This window comes from Numenius arquata, chromosome 5, assembly GCF_964106895.1.
Source record: "Numenius arquata chromosome 5, bNumArq3.hap1.1, whole genome shotgun sequence".
NCBI lineage: Eukaryota > Metazoa > Chordata > Aves > Charadriiformes > Scolopacidae > Numenius > Numenius arquata.
In genome coordinates, this window is record NC_133580.1 from 60,528,306 (window position 1) to 60,553,601 (window position 25,296).

At 38.6% G+C, this 25,296-nt stretch overlaps 1 protein-coding gene across 4 annotated transcripts in view; it reads right to left on the bottom strand.

Moving 5' to 3' along the window:
- Window positions 1–19,278, bottom strand: part of RAB28 (RAB28, member RAS oncogene family) — a 71,179-nt gene extending 51,901 nt beyond the window's left edge. The window contains exons 1-3 of one of the 4 annotated variants that reach the window (XM_074147663.1): window positions 18,863–19,278; window positions 11,376–11,472; window positions 6,057–6,145 (exon numbers count right to left, since the gene is read on the bottom strand). In XM_074147663.1, the coding sequence (XP_074003764.1) occupies window positions 6,057–6,145; window positions 11,376–11,472; window positions 18,863–18,940 (264 nt within the window). In that variant the 5' untranslated portion in view covers window positions 18,941–19,278. The remainder of the gene's footprint in view (window positions 1–6,056; window positions 6,146–11,375; window positions 11,473–18,862) is intronic. The other 3 variants (XM_074147664.1, XM_074147662.1, XM_074147665.1) reach the window with 3 other exon arrangements.
- Window positions 19,279–25,296: the final 6,018 nt, after the last annotated feature.

A 25,296-nucleotide genomic window follows, 5' to 3' on the forward strand; every position in this document is an offset into this window, starting at 1 on the left:
TCTCTTTTCCTTCGATGCCATCAACTCCTTGGCAAAAATGAGTTCTTGTTCCTTATATTTATATGGCTGCTATTAATTTCTGAGGGGCAGCTTTCACCAGTTCCTTCAAGGAAATTAAGAATTATGACACCCATGTTTTCCTTTGCTATCTTTCCTCCTTTACTTTACTAATCAAATCAAATATTAAACATCCACTTACCTCTTCCAAATTTTGTACAATTTACTCCTTAATATCTTGCATCTCAGGTAACTGCTCATGACTCATGATTTTTATAACTACCCAAATGCCTGTGCTTGTAGGGATTTGTCTTTCATAATACAAGCCTTGCTCTAGGAAGGACATACTGATGTTATTAAATGCTCAATGGAAAAGAATACACTCAGGCTGAAAGACAGGAATTGTAAAGGTTAAAAAAAACAGACATAAGGCTGGAAGTTGTAAATGAGAAAGTGCACATGGCACACTTCTTTCACCAGTGGTCAAATTCTCTCACCCGCTTGCAGAAAAGCAGAGCAGACTATCTAAACCATCTTCAGCACTGAAGCGTTTAATCAGAGTTAAGATTGGAAGATAAAGCTAATAGAATCGGAGCATTTAAGGCTGGCCAACTCTGCTTCTAACATTCTTCACCAAAACGCTACTCTGCTATGTCGTCTAGCCAACTGCAGCCCACCTACACCTTTGGGAGAAAGGGTATTCACGGTGGATTTACTGTGAAAGAAAACATTGAACGAAGTTCGCAACTAGAGCTCCCCCAATTTCCAATTTGGTCCCCTTCTCCACGAACATTGACTCTAAAGCATATTCTTTTATTAACCATTCTTTTTTTCAATCTTGTCAATATTTGCTATACTTTAGAAACAAAGATGGCAGGTATGACATCTTAGAGATAAAAAAAAAAAAAAAAAAGCAGCATGGCATCTAGGTCATAAAGAATACTTCTTGCTTAAATTTTTGCCACAACAGCACTCTATAAGCAACTTAGTATGATATAGATAAGTAGTGAAGGACTGCTCATGACTCCATAGGCAACATTTATTTTACCTTTTTTTTTTTGATTTAACATAGAAATCCCATCATTGCTTTCACAGAAATACGTCATATTTTCCACAAACTTACAGTATATGGAGTACAGAATGCACAGATGGTATAAAAGCTGTTATTTCCTTATTACGCATGAGGAATTAAGGTGGAAAATTAACACTGGCCTTTTTACACAAAATTAGTGCATTTCCCTGCCACGAACGAGGTTTGAAACATATGGAGGACAGCACGCTGAGAACAGCACGGTAATTCTCTAGTCTCCAGGAACGTGGCAAATAGACCCTGCTTGCATAATTGCACTCTAGTAAGAGAGACATTTTGCCTACATTGGTGCATACGTAAGTGCTTTTTGTTTTGGAATTATAGAGTATTTTCAAAAACAGGTCACTGGAAACTGAGAATATTGCAAAAATGATTTGCTGGTCTCTGGAGAAGGCAGAGTCTGCAATACTCTTATTCTATTAACAAGCCAATTTATGAGGTAGTGTACGCCCCTCTTAAAGATACTTTAAAGTAGATATGTGGGTAGGGGCAGCAATTACAGGTAAGAGATGAGAGCGGTTCTGAAATATTTACCATGCAAGCAACAGCAGAACCGCTATTATGGAAGTGTTATAACCAGGCAATATATTCACACTAGACAATCAACATTTTGAAGGTGTCAAGTTTATGTAAAGAATTGTCACAATAAAAGAAAATTACAGAAAACACTAATTAAAACCATGTGTTTTCTTCTTCAGGTTTATCCTCAGCTGCCCTCGACCTATGACTAACTTTAGTATGAAGGAACTAAATTAACTTTCAAATTTTCATTAACATTCATGAAATGTCAGACCAAAATTCTAAAGTTTTTTTTTTTCCAGTCACAGAATATTCATTTTAGCAAAGAGTAACTTCATTATGATATCTTCACACTTCTGCAGAAATGCTATTTTTACAGGTGAAAACAGATTACAGTCTACATATAGTTAACTGCTGTTGTCCTGATACTGAGGATATGGTCACTCAAATACATGCCATTGAGTTGCCATAATTGAATGAGCTACTGTCTCTCAGCTCAGCTGTGGTAACTGACTATATGACTACTCTTAGCTTCTCTCAGGTCTGAGATACCTGTGTCAGTTTTAATCAATGCTGACAGAAAGCTGTTTACTAGCACCTTTCATTTATAAAGACCAAAGAGCTCTTCCCCCTCCCCCCCAGCCTGCAGAGTTCTTCTGACTCATCAGTGAAATTCAGTTACCAAGACGGGATGTGGCAACTATATTGTTCTCAATGAGCAACACCAGAGGAAAAAGAAAAAAAAGGGAGGGAGGAAAAAACCCAACTGCTTCAAGACAGCAAGTGAACTGCAGTTTCTCCAACTGCAACCACGCAAGCAAATTAAATAGGTTCTCATTCTTAAATCTGGCACTCTTATTTTAAAACATGGCACAAGAAATCAGGGACCTCAGTCAAAAAATGGCACCTTAACAGTAATTTAACCAGAAGATCTATCCCAGAGAATTGATTAAGCTCTCATTCAAAGAGGAGTAAACCTCGAGTGGCAAGGTTTGCAGCAAAGTATAGATGGATTCTCCACTTCCTAACCAAATTTCAACTGAGAACAAGTGAACTGTAGACTTGCTATTAAGATAAACTTTTCAGTTGCTGTAGATTCCCAAAACTTCCATCTCCAGCTGGTCTTAGTATTTTATAAGCAGGTCTACAATACATTTAGATTTCTGAGCAGAAAACCAAGAATTCAGCCACTTGTGATTTCTGAGTCTCACGATGATCAACCAGATGAAGTCTATTCAAGGCTATGAGCACCCTTCGATACCAGATAAGAAATATGATGCATACAATAGGCACGCTGCAAGCTATTGTGCACGTGTACTTTAAACCTGATTTCGATTTGGAGAATACATGCAGTGAACACAATTTCTGCAACAGGTCCAAATCTCTGTGTACATGTACAGCTTTTTTACTTTACAAATGAGATATTTAAAATCCCAGTTGTACCACACACAATGACCAAGTGCAACACACCAGAGCTACGTATACTTCTTTTATAGCAACCTTTGGTAGAATGACATCAATATTTTAAAAGCTTTTTTGCACTGGGGAACCCAAAACTGAACACAGGACTCCAAATGCAGCCTCAAAATTGTCAGAGAGGATAATAATCACTTTCCTTGATTTGCCTACTTCATTCTTACTAATGCAGCTCAGCATTCAGTTAGCTTTTACCATTGCAAGGGTGCATTGCTGACTCCCAATTCAACTGTTTTTTTCCAGTAAGACGTCCACCTTCTTTTCTCCAAAGCCATTTCACAGAATCACTGAGGTTGGAAGGGACTTCTAAAGGTTGTTTGGTCCAATGCCCCTGTTCAAGCAATGTCACCTACAGCTGGCTACCCAGGACCATGTTCAAATGGCTTTTGAGCATCACCAAGGATGGAGGCTCCACAACCTCTCTGGGCAATCTGTGCCAGTGCTCTGTCACCCTCTCAGTGAAAAAATGTTTCCTCATGTTCAGAGGGAACCTCCTGTGTTTCAGTTTGTGCCCACTGCCTCGTCCTGTCACCGGGCATGACTGAAAAGAACCTGGCTCTGTCTTCTTGGTACTACCCTCCCTTCAGGTATTCACGTACATTCGTAAGATCCTTCTGAGCCTTCTCTTCTCCAGGTTGAACAATCCCAGCTCTCTCATCCTTTCCTCACAGAAGAGATGCTCCAGTACATTAATCAGCTTTGTGGCCCTTTGCTGGATGCCCTCCAGTTGATTCCCAGCCTGCATAAGGTTATTCCATCCCAGGTGCAGGACTTTGCATGTGTCTTCAGTGAACTTCACAAGGTTTCTGCTGGTCCATTCCTTCAGCTGGTCATGGTCTCTCTCAATAGCACCTGCAGCATGTTGACCATTCCTCCCCGATTTTGGTGTCATTTGCAAACATATAAGCAATGTTTTGTTCCATTGTACAAAAAAATTAATAAACGACATGACCCCACTACCAACCACTAAGGAATATGACTTATAACCAGGCACCAGTAAGACACTGAGCTATGGACCATCTCCCTTTAAGTACAGCTGTCCATGCAGTTTTTCAGTCACCTTACCGTCCACCCATCCAGTCTTTATCTCTACATTTTGTCTGTAATAATATTATGGGAGATTATGTTAAAGGCCTTGCTGAAGTCAAGGTAAACAACATTCACTGCTTTCCTCTCCACAGAGCCGATCATCTAACCACAGAAGGCAATCACGTTGGCTGGGCACAATTTACTCTTGATAATTCCTTTTTAGCTCTTCCCAACTACTTTCTTGCTGCTTTGCTGTCCCTTCACAGGAATTTTTATACGTACTTAAAAGGATTTTTCTTACTAAATACTCCAAATTGTTCTACTTTATCTTTCCTCTTTTCCTTCTACAAAGCTACAGATGTTCAACATGAAATAAGCTTCTGCCTAGAAACAAGCTGAAAGCAGTGCCTTTCCAAATCACCCATGGTATTTCATGAATAGACGAAAATAAAGACAGTTTTGTGTGTCTTTAACAGGTGCAGTTACAAAGCTAATAGAAAAGTGTGTTACAAGTCAGCTTTGATGATAAGAAACCTATTACAGACATTGACAATATATGCCAACGGGAGAGAGAACAGCCGTTCGTTCATTAAAAAAATTAGGATTACAATGAGGGTTGGGGGACAATTTAAGGAGAAAAGATTGGTTGTAGAAGTCTTTTGTTAATGTGCTCAGAATGACTGAAAAAAAAAATAAAATTAAACTTCTGTAACTTCAGGCTTACTGATTTCACTTACTTTTTGACTACTTTGGGGCACTAGTGTTAACTTTTTGACCTGCTATTGGTGATAAGAAACTCCTAAGTTTATCACCAAATTCAATACAGAAAAACTTAATAGCCTTTTATTTCCTTCATTGAGTTTACTTTGGGCATATGGCAACAATTTGTGATCAATCAAATTCCCTCTGTCATGGAAGGCACTTTCTCCTGTTGCTTGGTAGATCTTTCAACAGGGCAGCACAATGTTTTTTATTAAAAAATAAGAAAATCCTATAAAACAGATGCAACAGGTAAAAACATTTAGACATTTTTTGAAAGTGACAAAATGTTAAATTGACAAGTTTGTCTTTATCCTTTTAACTAATAAATTCTAATATGCTTAATTAGCCATTATTGTGCTCTACTAATTAGTACAAAGTTTCTGTCCAATAAAAGTTTTAGGATTCCATATTCCTATTGCTTAAAGTATTGGGGGGAAAAAATAGGTGCATTTGTTTTCTTTTCAGATAAATGTAACATTTTATAATAAACATGTTGAGCCTATTGTTCTCATTACAAACTCCAAATTAAAGAACAGAGCACATTTTAGGATCACCCATGTTAAAAAGTTAAGAGTATTATACATCCTCCTAAATTATATTATAACTCAAGATACCATTATAATATTTAGCTCTTACTACCATTCACTGTAAGTTGCTTAGTTAACCTCAAGATAAAATTAATTTTCATTGGATATGAGTTCTGCAAAAATATTTAGCTACCTGGTTGCCTCCTTTTGTTTGCCCTCTTATAACCCCAGTTGCATGTATGAGTTTAATGGTGTAGGATTGCTCTTAATTTCCTCCTTCTACCTTTTCCCCCCAGGAGGCAGCTGTTCTAAAAGCAGCCACTATATCTACCATGTGGATATCCAAATAGCCTTTACTATTTACTATGATTGCTTTTCTTAACTCAAGACACAAAGCATGGAAACATACATCTGTTCTTGAGAGTTATTCAGATCTGCAAATACGCACCCTTGCTTTGCTTTTTAAGGCAGCTCTAAAAAATTAACTACATACCAAAATTAGACTTGTGTATTAATTAAGTTTAGGTTAAGCAGAGATTCAACATTTTTGAGATCTACAAAACAACAACCTGTAAGATATGTATAATTTTAAGAACACAGTTTCAGTTAATTTTACGTAATTACTATAGGTACAATTATCATCATTTATACTGTACCTGAGCTCCATAAATATATTTATCCAGCATTTTGCCTCCTATCGTTTGCCCCCCTACATCCCACACTTGAAGAGTAACATTCAAATTTCCTGAAAAAGAAAACGATACAGATACCGTAACCTGGAAAATTTAGATACAAATAAAATTAAAGATATATTATCACAGCAGGCAATACAGCTCTAGCACATCAACAGCAATAGCTTTTTACAAGTACGCAAAAAAATAGTAACTAAAATTCAACACGAAGATGACTATATCATTTTGAAAAAAGTCACTCGTGTCCAGCTAAGTCATTAAGATACAGTAAAACTATAGCTAAATATTAAAATATTTAATATTAACAGAAGAGAATTGCAATTGCATAAAGTATAACATTCCTGACTAGAAATTATGTAACATTTCACTGAAGAAATATGTAAAACTTTACAGAGAAAGTTCTACAGTGTGGTATTTGGAACTGAAAGGTAATACAATTAATGCCATCTTCACCACATTATTTCATACTCTGTGTCCCTTCGCCATCTCCCCTCCAAATTTACTTTACAAATCTAAAAGTGGGGAAAACCTGCACAGTAACTGTATTTTGGTAGTGATGCGCTTAGTACTATACAGGTAAACAATTAGATAGTTGACAGATTAAAAAAAGGAAATACTGACACACGTCTAAGTTGAGGATGCAAACTATGATTATTTCCTGCACCCACCACCCCAAAGCAGGGAACTAAATTGGACGTGATTTACATAATTTCATTTTTGAAGAATCTACACCAAAACTAGATCTTCCTTTCTACTCTAAACGGTCTTTAACCTATGTTGAAACTGTTAACAGGTTTTCAAAAAACAAAGTAACAAAAAATCAGTGTAAATACAAAATATTTACTATCCTACAAGTCATGCATACATACTCTGCAAGCTAACAACTCAGAAACCCACAGACTAAACATACGCACACAGCAACCTATGATGTATGTCACCACGGGCATACAAACACATTAAAGTATAATTTGCCTCATTTTGCAGTTAGAACTGTTTTCAAAACTGTACTGATTACCTTGAAGCATCAAACTAATTCAGTAAGGTCTGATGAAAATTTTTCTCAACTACATACAACTCACACGACTTGCATGTTAATAACAATTCTACATATTCACAAATATTCATAATTGCCTATTAATTTTATTCCTAGATTTAAAAAATTGCAACAAAATCAAACTATTTTATGTTATTAACCATCTTATTTTACACAATGTAATATATTCAGCCACCAGTTTATAACCAACACACTCACATTAGCTATGCAAGCGAGTGTTCTCTATGGAAATATATCCCAGCGCTCAATGAATATAAACAGCAAATTAGAACCATATAGCTGAATAGATGCTACTTGTGGTATGAAATATACCTCTTTATATTTTTATGATGCATCTTGTTTCAATCTGGTTAAAAGCACAGATTTCCTAAACTGCTACTTTGGTGTCAAATATATAGAGATGAATGCGAGACAATCTATTCACAGTACTTTTAAACTACACTGAGTTTTATCTAATACTAAGATAAAGCATTTCTACATGGAGCTTAGTAAATACATCATAAACACTCCAGCTCAATAAAGGCAACCTTTCATAGAATAAAAAGCTTATTTGTTTTGACAGTGCATATACTATGTATTAATTAATTATTTTTAAAGCTTAGAACATAAGTGGCTGCAAACAATGCAGGAAAGTCTTCCATAAAACATCTGGCATGGATAAACGTGAATCCACAGTCTGAAATGACTATGCATCCTCAGTGGGTAAACAAACTAAACATTCTCAAAAGCTCCTCATGCTGCAGTATTCTACCCCTAACTAGGTTGTATGTATTCTACTGGAATTTTACTGTGTCCTCCATGCCAGTTATTTGGAAACAAAAAGCTTTATAAACATTATCACTTGCAAATTCAACAATTTTCAGATGCCTGATTTTGTGTTTATAAATGCCTTGTGTAAATTCTTTAAAAAGTTTCTAACTTCATTTTTCCTCCAAAGAGTAGTAATCATGCACAGCACACTGGGCTTAGTACCTGGATAACTGTATGAAATTATCTGAGAAACTTTGACCCAGGAGATTAAATTAAATGGTCTAACAGTGACTGCTCAAATTAAAAATCTACTGTTATGCAATATTTTTCCTTTGGTAACAACAGAAGAAAGAAACTGGGGAAAAAAGGTTGGAATGTTCATTTAAGGTGAAGTGGTTCTTAATAAAGACTTCACTAACTCCTGAAATTCATGCTGATCATTTCCAGTTCACAAGGCTTCATTTTCCATTTTCTTTTTCAATTAGATCTTGTAATATTTGCTTTGTGCTCAGACTGATTTTGGGGGAGAAAGAAGGATGTTAGGATTATTCTGACAGAAGGAAAAACTCCAGACGATTTGCCTACAAAATATTTAACTAACAACTATGATAACAGCACATGAAGTTTTCTGCAAAGAGTTTGAAATCTTCTAATTTTCCATAGATTTAAGAGGAACATCCACACTGGAGAATCACAACAAAACCAAAAAGAAACTATGCATAATAAGACAATTCTTAGAAACAAGGTTAGCATACCAATAAAAATAACTGAAGAATCCCATTAAAATAATAAGTAATACAGTGGTAAGGAACAAGAAAACACTAGCACTTTACTCTGTAGAAAATGCACACAAGTGCAAAGTTAAAATAAGTGAGGGAACACAGAGCAGGTATCTAGACTGTTTCTTGTATGAACTGAAGCCACTGTTGACTCACTAGTGATCCTGCAGAAGTATACTTGGGGCATTGGTTAACCTTACTTAAAGTGCTGCACAGTCAAGATGGAGCTAAAAACACCAGTCTGCCCACTTTTTGCACTGACGACTTAAAAAAAAAAAAAAAAATCCTTTTAACAGAAGAATCCTGTTTACTGGACTGCACCCACAACCTTCCTAAAAGTATTTGACTGGCTCTTGAGAATCTCTATCAGCAGACCCTCTAACAGATACCCTATTTAAGCAGTAAAAATCTACAGCGTGGTTGCATCCAGACTATACAAGATAATGTATCAATAAATACACTGAAATTGATTTGCATTTGGAAAAAATATTTTGAACAAACTGCATGAAGAGAATTTGTCAACAGTTGAACACTAAAAGCCACATTGTTCAAAATTAATCAAGGGATTTACTATTTGTATTAAACCATATTGTTTCACCATGTAAAATATTTACTTTTTTCACTGCAAAACTGCATCAGTTACTAAAACAACTGCAGACAAATACAGCTTTTATTTTAAAAAAGCCAAAAAGCCAGAAAAACAGTACTTTATTTTACAAGCAAAAATGCAGTTCTAATGTGGCCTACTGTAAACTTATGGGCAATTCTAGAAATCAGTAATTTTAACATCTGAAATCTTTGTTTACATTTAAAGAAGAAAAAAGTATTCAAATACTGAACCATAATTATTCATCAATTCTCCTACTAAATAAGAGAAATCGAGGCATTTTTCCCTACTGATACACACATAATTTCTGTGCAGCATGAATTAATCTTTTAAGTAAACATAGCAGCTCTGCAGATCCAGAACTAATCAAGAAATTAGAAAAATCCGCTTATTTAAGTAATGCTTCCCTTTCCAGTATTTAGAAATTTTACCTCCCTCCCTCTTCTATTTCTTCCCTCTCTTTCCCCACCACCAGTTCAGCTTACCTATAAAACACAGAAATCTATATATACCTAAACACACACACAGGCATTGGCAAAACCAGAATGACAATCTACAGAAAAATGCTTCTTTCTGCATATGAATACATTGCACAGACGTTACTATTTTGTTAATGATAAATGAGAAAAATAGATGTACAGGCTTTGTTGCCTTTTTGGTGCTATTTTCATCAACATTCTGATTTTATTACAAAATAAACTGGAAGAAAGTAGAACATGAATGAATCAATAGTTGATAATTTTCCAAATTTTCTGCTCAACAAGGATATTTAGAATCCCAGTAATGTACTAATAGCTTCTGTATGCTTAACAGCTGGAAAAAAAACTTGCAAAATACAAGTTCTCAGCATGCACACTGTGTGAGTTGTGTACACATTCTACTTGCAAGTACTGCTGTTAAGTATTATGCACACTGGTATTTTTAGAGGCACGAGCAGGACAATAAAAAAAATTATTCTGTTGATTTTATGGAGAAATAAGCACTGAAATTTGGTATTTTATCACTCACCAGATACTAAAAAGTACAGCAAAATGGCCAAACCAAAATAGTGAATGCAGAAATAGTCTGAAAAGATTATTCTGTTTCACTTAAGAAAATACATAAACATAATCAAGAAATTATTGGCAGTATAATTTTAACAAAATAAGTTCAAAACTTTATATATTTTCTTATAACTTCAGGTTATAGCTAAAATGCTTCATTTCTGGGTTTGTTTCCCTCCCCACTCTCCACAAGGGAAAAAGACAGAACTACAGAACTTGCACCAACTTTATCAAACCTCAAGATAACTTTTAATAATTACACATACTCTAACTTCTGATTTCTGAAACCAGAAGAAATTGCATTTAATGACATACTTCCATACTTAGAAACTGAGCAACCACAAATGAATGAAAAGACTTATTTTAAAGCCCCAATTGTTTGGAGACAAACTTCTACCAGCAACAATTCTTTTTTAATTATTTCTTTGCATTTTCCATGCAGTGTGCTGCAACTGGCATCTAAATAGTTTCTTTGCCGTCGTGAAGTGAAACATCTTGAATGCTCAAACTGTATTTTTATGAGTGCCGAGGGACCCTAAATTTTAGTGGTCTATTAAATGCCAGCAATTTCATGCTGCCTTGCATAAAACAGCATTCACATATTAGAGCAGTGCGATTCCATAGCTGCATTATGCTTCTCTCACACAACTCAAACACAAGTTGTGTATTTCATTAAAAAAAATAAAAATCTATTTCTTTCAAAACACATGCACTTTTTCAATGAATATATTTAAAGTTCCATTTCATTGTTGTATATTACACTATCCACATGGACAGCAAGTACAATGAAGTAGAGATAATAAAATTCACAAATACAGATAACATCCCTTTTATTTGAATTCAGTGTTTTACTTAAAGATACAAGTTGCAAATGCATAACCCTTTGTCACCTGGCACAAACGTACTAACAGAATTTTCTCTGAGTAACCTAATTTACTTTGCCATAAAAAGCACTGCACTAAGCTTATTTAGTACACGTTACTTTGAAGAATCCGTTTCTGTAAATCTTTCTGCTGCCCAACCTTTCAGCGTTAGTTTTTATTCTCTTACCTGGCAATACTATCCTTTTCAAGAAGAAGTCCAGTCCTATGGTTTGTTTGTACTGCTTTCCAAACGTTTCTTGCGCAAAACGTGTGGCTAAGGATGTCTAAAACAGAACAATATCAAATTGTCATTTTAAAGGGCAAAAAAACCTGATATTAAAACAGAAGTATGAAATACCATTTAGCACTTTTTAAATCAATGCATGCTGACAGTGCTCATGGATTTGGACTGACAAGCATTCCAGCCAGCTTCAACATAATAAGAGTAGGTGGCAAAGGCTACTAAATTATGCAAAAAGCATCAAGGCATATATTTCCTTTGCATTTCTAAGATACTGTGATATTCGTATTACAAATTACTACACAGATTTGGATAAGGTATCATTCGTACGCTCAAATTGACAGAAATCTAAGTGACACTATCCATACCTGAAGAGCCTATTATTTTTAAAAAGTGTTCATTTCCAAAACAAGGGTCCTTCCCTAGTACAGAACAGCATGATCCAAGACCAACTTTCTGGGCGTGAACAGAGATCTGCACAGTCCCACAGGGGCTCCAAAGTGAGGCAGGATTCCTGCCAGTGTACATCAAAGTTTCAGGATAACATAAAATCTAAGATAGGAAAAGTACTTTCTTGTACACATTAAAAACTAAACTCATGTTAAGAATGCACATTTGCAGAATCATTCCTTTCAGCAGAACTTTGGAAACTTATCTCTTCAATTTATGCTTTGTGGATTTATGGAAGTAGACCAATACACTGTTGACCTAATAAAGAATCAGCTTTTACTACATACTGCTAAAAGGATACAACTAATCTACATAAAGTAATGAAGCAAGGCATTTATATTCTTTCACTAGCAATTTAAGTTCTCCATGCAAGGCAAAAAAAAAAAAAAAGAAAAAAAAAAAAAAAGAAAGGAAAAGGAAAGAGAGGGGAAAAAGTGCCCCAAAATCTATGATTTAAGAAAAGGAAAGGGGGGGGGGGGGAAGAGAAGAGAAGAGAAGAGCAATTATCAATACATAAGTTTGTATTGTGGAAAAAAATTAAATACTATATTAAAAATGAATGTCACATAGATAAAATACATCCTAGATCAAATTAGTGGCACACACTTACAAATCTCTTGTTGACATAATATCTGAAAATATAAAAACAATTGCAGGAAAAAAAATATCTAAATATGCATTAACATATCTGGGGGAAAAAAAAGCCTAACAGCCTCACAAAACTCTTCCACTGAGAAAACTCAAAATGGACAAGAAGGAATTTTTTTGCCAGCTTTCCATTCATTACGACCTGAAGAGATGAGTCATAATTCAATTGTTACTAGAAATGGCTGTTAGAGCATATTTAGTTAAAAATGCAATAGCAAAATAATGCCAATAGTACTGAAAAATGAGAATAGGCAAGTTCTACTAATAGAACAGTTATAATAAATATCTAAATTATGCTCATACTGTCAAATGTATGCAGAAAGAAAAGGTAATTTGCTCTTTTTTGCATGAAAACACGAACACCAGAGCTCCAGCATTAAAGCTCTAGTATGAATAGGAAAACATTTATTCAACTATTAAATTATCTATGAAGTAAATAACACAAGATTTACTGTTTTCTTGTTTCTATAATCACATTTATATTCCTATCGCTATTACATATGTATATATAGATAATAAATGAAGTTTTGATATCAGAAGATACGTTTAGGAAGTAATCAAAAAAAAATCAACTAAAGACTTCGCCAACATTTTCATGTACTTCATTGAACTCAACCCCCGAGAGGATCAAAAATAAATAAATACATTGGGGAAAAAAAAGCAAGTAAACTAGAAATAGCATGAGTATGCTTATATATTTATATCACTGTGGAAAGGGTAAAGACCACAGAGGATGAATCGTGAGAAGATTCTTCTGCCTACAGCTATGTGACAGTAACACTAACAACACGTACAAAATAAAATTCAATACAGATTTAGACTGTAGTGCTAAAAAAAAAAAAATCACTAGAACTCATTCTTTTATTGACAATAGTTAGCACATCAAGATTACAAAGACATTATTTTTAATCTGTCACGACCTTAAATACGTAGATAAGAATAAGACCATTGCAGGAATACACCATACAGTCTTCTCCTTGAAATTTTCCTCTTCAGAAAAGTAACCAGTACCCAGAGTACAGATTAAAACATCATCTGACTGTATCATATTATTCTATATTCTCTAACACACTAATTTAGATCCCCATTAAATAAGCAACCACTCCCTTCTTGTTTTAAGGGCTCAGTAAATATTAGCTTTATCACTCTGTGACACTCAATATTCCCTGAGGGCTTCTAAAGGTGTTAGTAAAAATAAACAACATACATTCAATTAACAGCCAACCAATAAGAGCAGCAAGTAATCAACAGCATGGTAAAGTTCTCTTAAACTGTTTTCTTCTGCTGTGCTCTTGAATGCAAAGGAATTTATAGCAGAAAATCATTGACTAACTCCTTTTTAAATTTTTTTTCTAATAAATGTTAAAGCTCAAGGAAGGTGTTGGATTACCAGACTAGAGCCTTCTATTCACAGAACAAGCATTTTCCACAAAACACTAAGAGCAACAGTTCAAGCTTCTCTACAACAGTAAACAGAGAAGTTATATCAATGCGTATTCAAGTACCTCTACAATGCAAATACTCCCTTCAGTCCTAAAATTGTGCTCTGCCATGCCTGCCATAAAAGATTCTGCATGACAGTTCTGCCTGTAAGGATATATTGAGTGCAATCTATGTAAAAAGTAACTAAAGTTAAACAACAGCTTAGTAGAACTGCAGTTGTAAATATAAATGGTTAGTGCCCATTTTTAAAATAAGATTATGCTCCATTCATAAAATTCCAGCCATTAATCTAAGAGATCAGAGGATAGTACGATATCAAGAAAGCCTCCATATCTGTACTAAGACAGCCAGGCCACCAACTTTCACAGCAGACCTTCCATTAGACCCAGTTTGGCAGGTTCACACATCTGTCTTAAATACTTCGAAGCAAATGTTTATATGCTGTTCTGAATAGCAGTACACTAGCAAAGGTTGGTGTTACAAACTCCCTCCTTTCAGACAGAAGGAAAGAGAGTTTTGGGTTCTAACATACAGCAGTCAAGACAGCAGTAAAAAATAACATAAAAAATTTACAGTATTCTAAGTGCAAAATACAGTGGGATATTTTGGGAAGGTTTTTTGGAAGCAAATGAAGATGCAATTAAACCTCACAGGTGAGGCAAGACAATTTCTTGCTTCTATTTTTCAATGTCAACAACTCACAGTGTAAACTGCTGACAAGTTGTTCCTAAATACCTACAACATTTATGAAATAGTAGCAGACAAGTCAAACAGAACAAGCAATGATAGCCAGCTCTGACATGACTACTCACCAGGACAACAGGGGAACTCGTAGAGAACCCTGCCAATGGCAATTCTTTGAGTAAAATCCTATAGAGGAAAGCTTTCAGAAAGTGATGCTAAAATGTAGTATAGTCGTTGTAAGAAAGAAAAACTAAAATGAAAATTCAATGGGATGCAAGCATATAGTTCTGAAGCCACGAATTTCCATTCACATACCAACTTTACCACCCAGTTGAGAAGCCGCTTTCCAAAAAGCGACACATATCTATCCTTTCCCTCACTCCCATCTAGAACATCAATGCCGCTCTCTGAGCACAGTAACATTCACCTCTCAGTCATGTCCTATCCCTAGTGGCAAAGACTTTAAGATAAACGAAATGAAAAGAAACAACAGGCTAAATAACGAAATACTTTAACTAGCATAAAACCATGTAACTGTCCAACAGAGAATTTGTCACTGAGAACAGTCTAGCTTTGAGAGCGAGGGAGGGAGGTAGTATTTTATAAACAAAGGAAGTAGTTCTGTCATCTGAAGGTGGTGTCTTTCCACCCCACTCCTAACTACTGATGAAACTTTGTTCACTGAAAAAAGAGAAAATTATCCACACTTTTTGACATTAGAAATGCATCTATGAAGCTAGGCCAATCTGCACAGGACACTTGATGCAATTTTCCATTTGCAAGACTGCACAGTGACAACCATGTTTTTGTCAACACTGATGAAGTTTTTGAGCCCACGTGAAACAAAGAGATCCAGAATTGGCACAATCCTTAAAAATCTGGCACCCTAAAAAAACCCCAGAGCAAGCAGGACACCCCTCTATCCCAGCCTACATTTCAGCTCCTGCAAATTCTCTCACCAGGTCAAGCATTTGCTCTTTCATTTTCATCACTCGTTGGTAAGAGGAGAAGGAAAAGGTAGGATGTTTCTGCTACCATACTTTAGCCCCAGTTGCAATGGATGGCAGAAAGGCAGAACCTCGTCTGCTTTGCTCCTCCCACACACCTATTTTTCAGGACCTCCCTTCCCATGAATAGCTCCAAGATTTGCTTCCAGAGGCCCAAAACCTTTTTCAACAGTAGGAAATCGGAGCAGTTCTAGCTCAAATCAGCATCATTACATACTTCAACATTAAGCCAATCTGTGCATAGCAAGAGTAGAAATATCTGGATCACAATGTCATTTTTTTTTCCAATCCATACTAGTACTGCTGATTTATTTTAATGTAAAATCATTTTGGTTCAGGAAGAGTAGGTTGATTTAAAACCTAGACGCATAAGGCTGCTGTGTGTATCTATGTTCCCTACTGTAATCCAAATCAAAGAGCCAACTGCTATTAATAATCACTGTTTATTTTCATCTCACATTGTCCCCACTTCCGATTTCTTTTCAGTTTCCCTAGTTTGTCTAGTTCATTAAAATCATTCTCTATTATTATCTTCTTACTAACCAATCTTGCCCTCTTTGATCTTCTTTTCAACAATTTACCATTTCCTTACCATCTCTATTTTACCCTAATACTTTTTCAGATTCTACTTTGTCTCACTCTCTCACTCCTTTCATTCCTTCTTCCCTTTTTACCCCTCTCTCCTTAGAGTTTCCTCCAGCAGTGCTTATTCCTACCCTTAAAATTCTAAGTATCCAATTATTCATTCAACCACCACAAAACAAACGAACAGAAGCACAACATCCCTCCCTTGCCTCATGGATAGAGCAATCCCTAGCTAATGGAAACACAAACATTACCCTTAGCTTAAACTGACACTGATTTGTTTTTAAACTGCTACCAACCCTTGCACAGAACCTGAAGCACGTTGCTTCTAAACAACGGGTGAGGAAAAAGAAATTAAGTTTTCCCCTTCAGCCAGCAGACTCAAAAACACAGAGATTTTTTTTTCCTGGAGAACTGAAGACCAGAGAGCCCCAGATGGCCAAGAGGGAGGGAATAAAATCTTCTTTTGTTTGTTTTTGTTTTGGTGGGGAAGCAATGGAAAGAAGTCAAATGTGAGCATCTCACACTAAACACGAGATGTAATATTTCAAAGATACATTCCATTATTTCCTACACTCCTCCCATCCAATGATCCCAGCGACAGAGAAAGAGAAAAACCAATGTCTTGCACAGTAAATGAGAAGCTAAGTATGCATGTGTGTAAAGACCAGCTGTGAACCAGATGTGAGAGGCAGGCAATTTACAGTTGAAAACATATAGACATGTGCATGTTTCAACAAGTAAGCAGAACGAGTAGCCAACAAAGGAGAGGAACCTCAACAATTTAGTCTTCGGAGATGCTTGAAATAGCACTAGGTACATTTTATCTTTCCATTCCATGACCCAATCACTTCTTTATTTTTACAAGATCTTACAATAAAGCTATTATTGCAAGTGTTTGCTGCTAGGCCATCAGGATGGCTGGAAGAAGCCTCTATTACAGCATCATCTAGGGGGGACAGGAGGAAAAGCAGCCCACCACAGCATAACTACTGCTCATGCAAAATAAACTGCACTCGAAGCACAGGATTCCTAGAGTCAGCAGGAGATTCAGTGAGTGGCAGCTCCCGTGTGAGAGGGAGGAACCAGCAGGAATATACATCAAAACTCAAGAACGCTTGAAAAATCCATGTTTGGCAAGAGGTCATGCCACAAGGTGCTGAGCAGCAGTAGTGAAAGGATTCCTCAGTTTGAATGGAAAACTCCTGGGGAAAGCTACCAGTGAAACAGCACTTCAGTTGTCAATTCTGTGCATTTATTACGCTCTCATCACATCGAAGAATTTGGAATTGCCCATCTACTGACTCAGGTGAATACAATACCACTTCAGACTGGGTTCAGAATCGCTGGAGACAAAAAATGTTTTGTTTCTTCATAGAGCTCTGCATAAGTGAGCAAAACCATGCACGTACCTTCACTAACAGCTTTTTTATATTAATGACAGGCAGTTCATTTAGACCACCTCTAAGAATATTTCTACTTTTCATCTGAACTGTGAGGCAGGCAGACCTCCTGCCTCCCCGTGTTTTCAAGTTTATGATAGAGGAAAAACTGTATTCCTCAAATACACACTAAAATTACTATTTTAGCGTGTATGTCGCAAAAAGATTCAGGCTACACGCTGCAATAGACATGTTTACAGGCGTAAGTAAAGATCAGTGACTCTTTCCACATATTAAAAAGCATCTTTTGCCTTCTTTGGTCTCTATTTGTCAAAATGCCTTTTTTAAAAAGACAATTATAACTTGTTTATAAACAAAGTACTTATAAATAGAACTTAAATTGTTACAGATAGGAAAATAAAGTAAAAGTCACAAACAAAAACTAAATTGACCCAGAAGCGTCTTTCCAAACTCTGAAACAGTAACTCAAAGAAACGCAAAGTGTTCTATCCACCTCGGGAGGTCATCAGCTCTGAAGCCGAAATGAAGAGAGGCTGGGGACCTAACCTCTAAGCCAGCTAAGCAGCCTTCCCCGCCCGTCTTTTCGGGGGGAAACCGAGAATTGAGGTGCTCAGCCCCGACCCCGGCACCTCTCGATGAGAACACCTTCGGGGCATCCCAGCAGCTCCAGCCGAGCAACCACCCGTCACCAGCGCCCGTTCTGCCGCCCACGGGGGGCGGCAGGAAACGCCATCCCAGGCAGCACCACGGCAATTACGTTGTCAGCCGCTCCTTTTATTAAGGCTCGAGAAAATTGGATTAAAGTCGCATACGCCTCTTCGGGTACCGCCGAGGGTACGGCAGCCCCGTTAGAGGGTTCCGCCGCCGAGCGGGGAGCGGACACCGAGCGAAGAGCCCGCCTCGGCCGGAGGGGAAGCGGCGGGGGCTCGTCCCGGCTCCCCGCTACGCCCCCGCCCCACACAAGCGAAGGAGACAACGGAGAGGGAGAAATGCCGGGCCGGGGGTGAAGGGGGAAGCAGTCAGCCGGCTCCACGCCGCCGGGTATCGCGACAACGGCGGCGCGACAGACTGGAAGCCGTCGCGGGCTGCTGCCTCCTCAGCGGGAGGGGGGAGGAAGGAGGGGAAAGCGCTGAGGGGGAAGGCCAGGAAGGGGGCTTGGGGCACCGCGGCGACGGAGAGGAGCGGGGCGCTGCCGGCGGGGACCGGCACTGACCTTGCCAGTGGTGCCGTCCCCCAGCACCACTAGCTTGAGCTGGCGGTCCGGACTCTCCTCCTCCTCCGAGTCCGACATGGTCCCTAGGCCCGCGGCAGGGAAGGAGAAGAGACGGAGGGCAGCCGGGAGGGACGGGGTGCAGGAGCGAGGAGGGGAAGGGGGAGAGGAGCGAGCGCCGCTCTCACGGAGCCGGCAGCGCCGCAGAGGCCGGAGCCGCCATTTTCCCTCAGCGCGCCCGCCGTCGCTATGGCCCGAACGGGACGAAACCAACGAGGGAGGGGAGGGAAGGGGGAGAGGGGAGCCGGCGAGCGGGAGCGACAGCAACAAGTCCAGCGGGCGCGAGCAGGGGGCCCCCGCCACTCCCTCACTTCCACACGCACACACACACCCCCAGCTGCCGGGCGAATGGTTCGGCCCGACTCGCCGCTACGCGCAGCGGCAGTTTGGCCCCGAAGTGACGCCCCGCGCGGTAACTAAGGAACGCGGAGGTCAGAGGTGGCGGGGGGGCGGGGCGCGGGGCGGGGCTAACGGCCCCAACGGCCGCGCCGCCGTCCCGCGCTGTGGGGCTGCCTGGCCGGGAGGCAGGCCGGCTCGCGGGGCTCTCCTGAGGGTGTTGGCTGCAGGTAACGGGGAAGGCCGTGCCGGTAGGCGGCTTGAGGACTTCGGGGAAAATAAAATCTGGGGAATTTCCTGAGGGATTTACTTTGAGGGAATAAAACTGGTGGTCTGTGGTGCTTCCTGGCAGCAGGTGATCTGCTTCAGCCGAGGGGCCGCGTTTTCATTCTAATGACATGCACCTATATGGCCAAGTCCCATTCTTGGCTGGGCTTCCACGCAGTAACAAGATATATTTGTTATTTTTAAAGAAATCTGCTAGCACAGAAAGCAAATAAGATGGCAAGCACTGCACCGAGTCCAGCATCCCTTTCCCACATTGCTACTCAGCCGTTCTTGACAGCTCTTTGCCTTATCTCCTAAGCCCACCAGATAGGGATGCCACTGTTTTCTTAAGTGATCTACTCAGAACTTTTCTATCCATCTAGGCAACTGGTAAGAAAACTTACCTACGTAGACCTGAGTTGTAAACCATTATTTTATTACGCGTAATGACCATGGAGTACAGTTTATAACCTCCTCCTTTGCAGCAGCCTTTCCCAAACTTGAAAACTCTTAGTGTGTCTTCAGTCTGTCTTCTTTTCCGTAGACTAAACAACACCTCTTCGTTCAGTCTTTTCCTGGGTTGTCTTTTCTAGACTTTTGATTATTCTTGTTGCTTTCCTTTGGCCTCTCTCCACTTTCTCGAAGCGGTGTGCCAAAAACTGCATACAGTACTTTGGTTGAGGCCTTAACGAGTACCGAGTAGAGTGGAAGTATTACTTCATGTGTCTTACATACGAGACTCCTGTTTATATATCCCAGTATGATATTTGCTTTCTTCACGGTATGACATTGCTGACTTGTGCTGTTTCTGATTTACTAAAAAACGTCTGAATCCCCTCCTGTTATCAGAATTTCATACACTTTGAGTTTTTCTTTCTGTTTCACTGTAGTGCATTCTTCATGTCCCCCTTGAATTTCATCCTATATTTCAGGCTACTTGCACAATTTGTCAATAGAATTTTATTTATAATCTTGTCCTCCAAAATGCATGCTATCCCTTCCAACTTGATTATATCTGCAACTTTAAGAATCGTATTCCTATCCATAAAGATATCCAATAGTACCAGATCTCTGCAGGGCTCTAATTGAAATATCCTTCCGATATGACGGGTGATGACAGCACTTTGGGCATAGTTTACACAACAATTTGAACAAAAGAGACAGCTAAAGCTGCTTAAAGTGTAGATGTACTGTAACGGATTCAATATCAAGCTAAGAATTTTTAGAACAACTTCGTGTAATGAAGAAATCATTCCTGTTTCAGTCGTTCTCAGGTTTTCTTTTTGAAATGTGTGTCAGAAATTTCCAATATTGCAAGTACACTGTTTTACTCAATCCTCAGCAGGATCAAGAAGATTCCTTATTACTCATGTATTCAAGTGTTTGCAGTACTGAAGCCAAATGCTTTCCCAGTGACATTCTGAAAAAAAAAATTAAAGGGAAAAAAAAAGCAGACAAGACCTTAATTTCTAATGGAAAACCAGACACACATCTTTGTCACTTTCTTCATACTTCAAAACAAATTAAACAAGTTACTCATCAACTATTTTCCCTTTAAATCATATTTTAGCCTAATTATACTGCAAGTTGTCGTAACTAGGAACTTCAGCAAGATCAGAATCAGGGCCCAGCTGAACAGCATTTTTAGGAAGGAAGAGCAACAAGTACAAACATGGAATTTTCCTTTAAGATTTCTGACATACTGAATGGTTGTAGAATTGGCATTAGACACTTAAAAGCTTCATGTCTCCCATCAGGGCAGACAAGCAATCGATAAACCACTGGAAATATCTATGGAACTGTTCATATTTCTGCCATAGTCACCTTAAGAAAGAAGGTAAAAGATGTTCAAAGCTTCCCAGTGCTTCTGAGGAGAAGCAAGGTTCTCTTCAACCCACCAAGAAAGAGAACTACTGGGGTTCATGTTGTGTATGCAAAAGCAGGATGATCCAACAGGAAGATGCTCCAGGTCTCCAGGCTACATGTATTCTCATTTGAAATATGACAAAGAAACATGTGTGTTATAATACACATCCCCGAACTTAATTTTCTTCTTAGATAATATTCCATCACAAATCACCTGAGCTTATTAAAAGTTAGCATCATCATCATCATCTAAATGAGTGAAAAATATAGAAAGAATCTTTTGTCTTCAGTATGGCATTCATGGGCATAAAATTGTCTTGAGGCTGTATATCTGATCTATTTAATTAAGTACTTCTATATTAAGGCATAATTTCAGAAATATAAAGACTACTTGATATGGGTAAACATGAATGTTTGCTGTCGACTGCCAAGAAGGCTGAATGGAAACTACCCCAGGAGACAGCATAGTAGCGTAACTGGACAACTCAACCCCCAGGCATCTTCTTGCAGTTGTTAAATGTATGGGTTGTAGGGGTGTACTGAAATCCTTTTTGACCATAGGAAAAATCGGTGTAAAAGATTAAAGCTGCCCATTGGAGTTAAAACTTTAATTAAATATAAAAATACAAAGGAGCGTTGTTTACCATTATTTCACTTTATACTAGCATAACGGAGCAAACTATCGGGCTACAAATCTTCTGTCAACGTTCAGCAAACACATTAGCGGTGTGATGTGGTTATTTTGTGTGGAGTGGTACAGATTGTTGGTACCAGCATATCCCCTCTAGGGAGGTTTTCAAATTGAAATGTATTAGTCACTGCAGTCGTAACTAGTTTGTTATTTGCTAAATATGAACGACTTTTTTATAGATGAAAGGAAATTAGTCTTGGAGTGCTTCATACTTTAAAGGTAAAGGAAATGTATGAAGCATGTTGAAAAGCACTGGAATTAACAGACTGAACACACTGCAGTCAATTTAATTTTTGTATTGATGGCAGTATGTCAATAATTTGAAACTCTTCTGCATTTTTAGAATAATAAGAAAAAATCCTCAAACAGGGCCATTGAATAGAGCTTTCATTTTAAAATACCTGGGTCACCCAATGACACAGGAAATAAGTATATATTGTTTAGGGGACATTCAATCAGTATTTTGATATTTTCTCTTTTGTTTTCTACATGCTCTATATTATTTCTCCATGAAGAAATTTCAGTGGTAATACGTAGAATATTATCAATGATAACTGAGATGGCAACAATATAAAAATCCCCATATTTCATTTAAGCTCTAAGTAAGAAGGTAGTTGTACCCCTATTCTCTGTCAAGTTTCAGCCTATTACTTGGCTTGAGCATTTTCTACTGAATTAATCAACTTTTTTAGTAGGTGAAACCTAGTGGTATAGACAGTTTCCTATCTCTGTATTTCAGAAAAAGGGAGGGAAGAGCTATATGACTTTATTTTAATTCCCTAAACCAGTAGTTATTGACCAGTGGAGCCTCGGGTGTTGAAAGCACCTTGCAGGAGTCCATGGAAGATTGCTGAGAAAAGCAAACCCAGAAGGCTTAGATTTAGCCTATGTAAATTTTCACTTTCAGTTGAGGACTTTAAGATTCTGTAAGACCTTGTACGCCTGTAAGATCTGTAAGTCTGTAAGATCCCTGTATGCCACGACTAAATCTTCCACCTTTATCAGCTGGGCAGTGAGTTTAATAAATGTTTTCATTTGGTTTGATTCTTCAGGTTGTCACTGAAGTTGTTCCAGTTCAGTTTTAGCAGAAAAGGCTGGAGTACGTGAAGGCTTGGCAGCTCCCCCTCAGTGGGATCACCACAACTGCTGAGTAAGTTTGGGTGGACAGAGGTAATGGAGAGTGACAGGAGGGGCCAGAGAGGTTTAGGAGAGGAGACCGGCAGCAGTGCAGGAATCAAGAGGCGGGTAGGGAAGGGGGACTGGAAGGGTTGAGTGGGTGTTGTAAGCAGCAGGTGCTGGGAAAAATCTATGGGAATTTCTGAGGGTCAGTGACAAGTGTGGGAATCTCTTCTCATTCACTCTCCATAGTTCACTCTACCTGTGCAACATCTTCCTTCCTCATGGGAGACAGGGACACCTACCCAGCTCACCTCATCTGGGTCAAAAGGAACTCTCCTTCCTGGCACCTGCTTATTTCTGTGCCTCTCTTGGAGGCCACCAGTTCTCTCCTTCATGTCTTCCCCTGCACCCTCCTCGTCACATGTTTCAGTGCAAGCCCTTGCCTTTCATTTCTGCTGTTGTTCTGAGCTGGCAGTCAGAAATATTCTTTTTTTTTTCCTCCAGTATTTGTTCCAGTTTAATTAGAAAACAATAGTTGGTAATCCATTTCAGTTTGAAGAAGAAATAGCACAGTTCCAGTTTTGGTTCCTTTACTCCCTTGTTCTTAAGTTACCCTGCCTAAATAATCATGGCACATACAGTCTACTATGTTTGCAAAAGCAAATTGTACAAACGCAAACTAAACCTTTGTGAACGTGTGAATTTTTTAGAATATAGTATAAGGTTACATTTCCTACATGCAAGTATATACAAAAGAGCCAAAAATCACTGCCTACGTAGGAAATAGCCGTATGCTTCTCCCAGGCTGTGGGGAAGGGTGCGAATCAAGCGGAATGAGGTGGAATTCTGGGCTGACTGAGAAAGGAATGGCATGTGTGAGAGCCTGCAACCTTTTCAGGTTGGTCAGGAATGCAGGGTCGTTAGCTAGCAAGTCATCTGTGCTGTCCTCTTCAGCCCTTGATGGAAACAACACATTTCTCAAAGTGACCGACCGACCGTCCTCTGTTTCAAATACAAGCTATTCTTTTAAATTTTGTTCTGCTGTTTCTTTCTGTGCTTATACAAACACATGTATTTCTTTTTGTGTTTCATTCATATCAATTTTTCAAGTCTCTGTAGCTGACATTCATAGACCCTCCTCTTCTTCAAGGTGGAAATTGCCATTACATCTGTTTGAGCCAGGAAAGTGTCCTTCTTGAAAAGAAAAGCAAAATTGTTGCCAAAAAAAAAAAAGTTAAATGTTCATTAAAAAAGAATTATGATATATTTCTTGTGTTACTGTGTTTATTTTGCCACTCAGCTCTGGAGCAGGGTAGAAAGCAGCTGTTAACTTCTAATTGCACTAGAGATTTGTAAATAAAAACCAAACTGTTTCTTCTTCATCAGTATAATCTCTAATGTCTTTTCCAGATAGTCTTTTCTTCTGCACTTCTGCTTGATTGCTGTGCCTTGAGTCAGACGTGGTGATTAATGCGGCTGACTAGACTGACAACTGGGTGGAAATGGTAAACAATCACTTGTTTTTATACATGTAAAAAACAGTTCCTACTCAAGTTGGAAATCCTTGCTTTTGGAAGGGCATTCTTCCATCTTGCTTCCTGCTAACCTAAGGTCATTTAAGGAATAACTGCTTTAAGTACTTGTTGATTACAGTGATGTAAACGTCTCTGGCCCAGACGCTGCAGTGAACAAGACTTTCCACACAGGAATATGGTTAAACTGAAGGCCGCAACTTTTATGAACTACATTGCCTAATAAAACAGGGAAGAACCGCTAGCCAGCTGTTTCCCACAAACTACCCAGTAAAACAGGACCAGTGAGGTTCACCAAGCACCAGACTATGGAGGCCAAGCTAAATGTTTAAGAGAAGGCTGACCGCATCCTCCCTCCCGCAAAAGTGACCAAGGCATGTGGTCCCAGACAATAATCACCTTCTACACTGTCTGTCCTGGGGAGAGAGGAGTAAAGTGAGTAGTAGCTTTTTTACTTTGTGTAAGGTGGTAAATTTTCCCTGCATTGTGCAAAAGGAAATAGCTAACTGACACCTGGCTAGTATTTAAGACATGAACAGTAATTCTGGCCACAGCTAACATGAGAA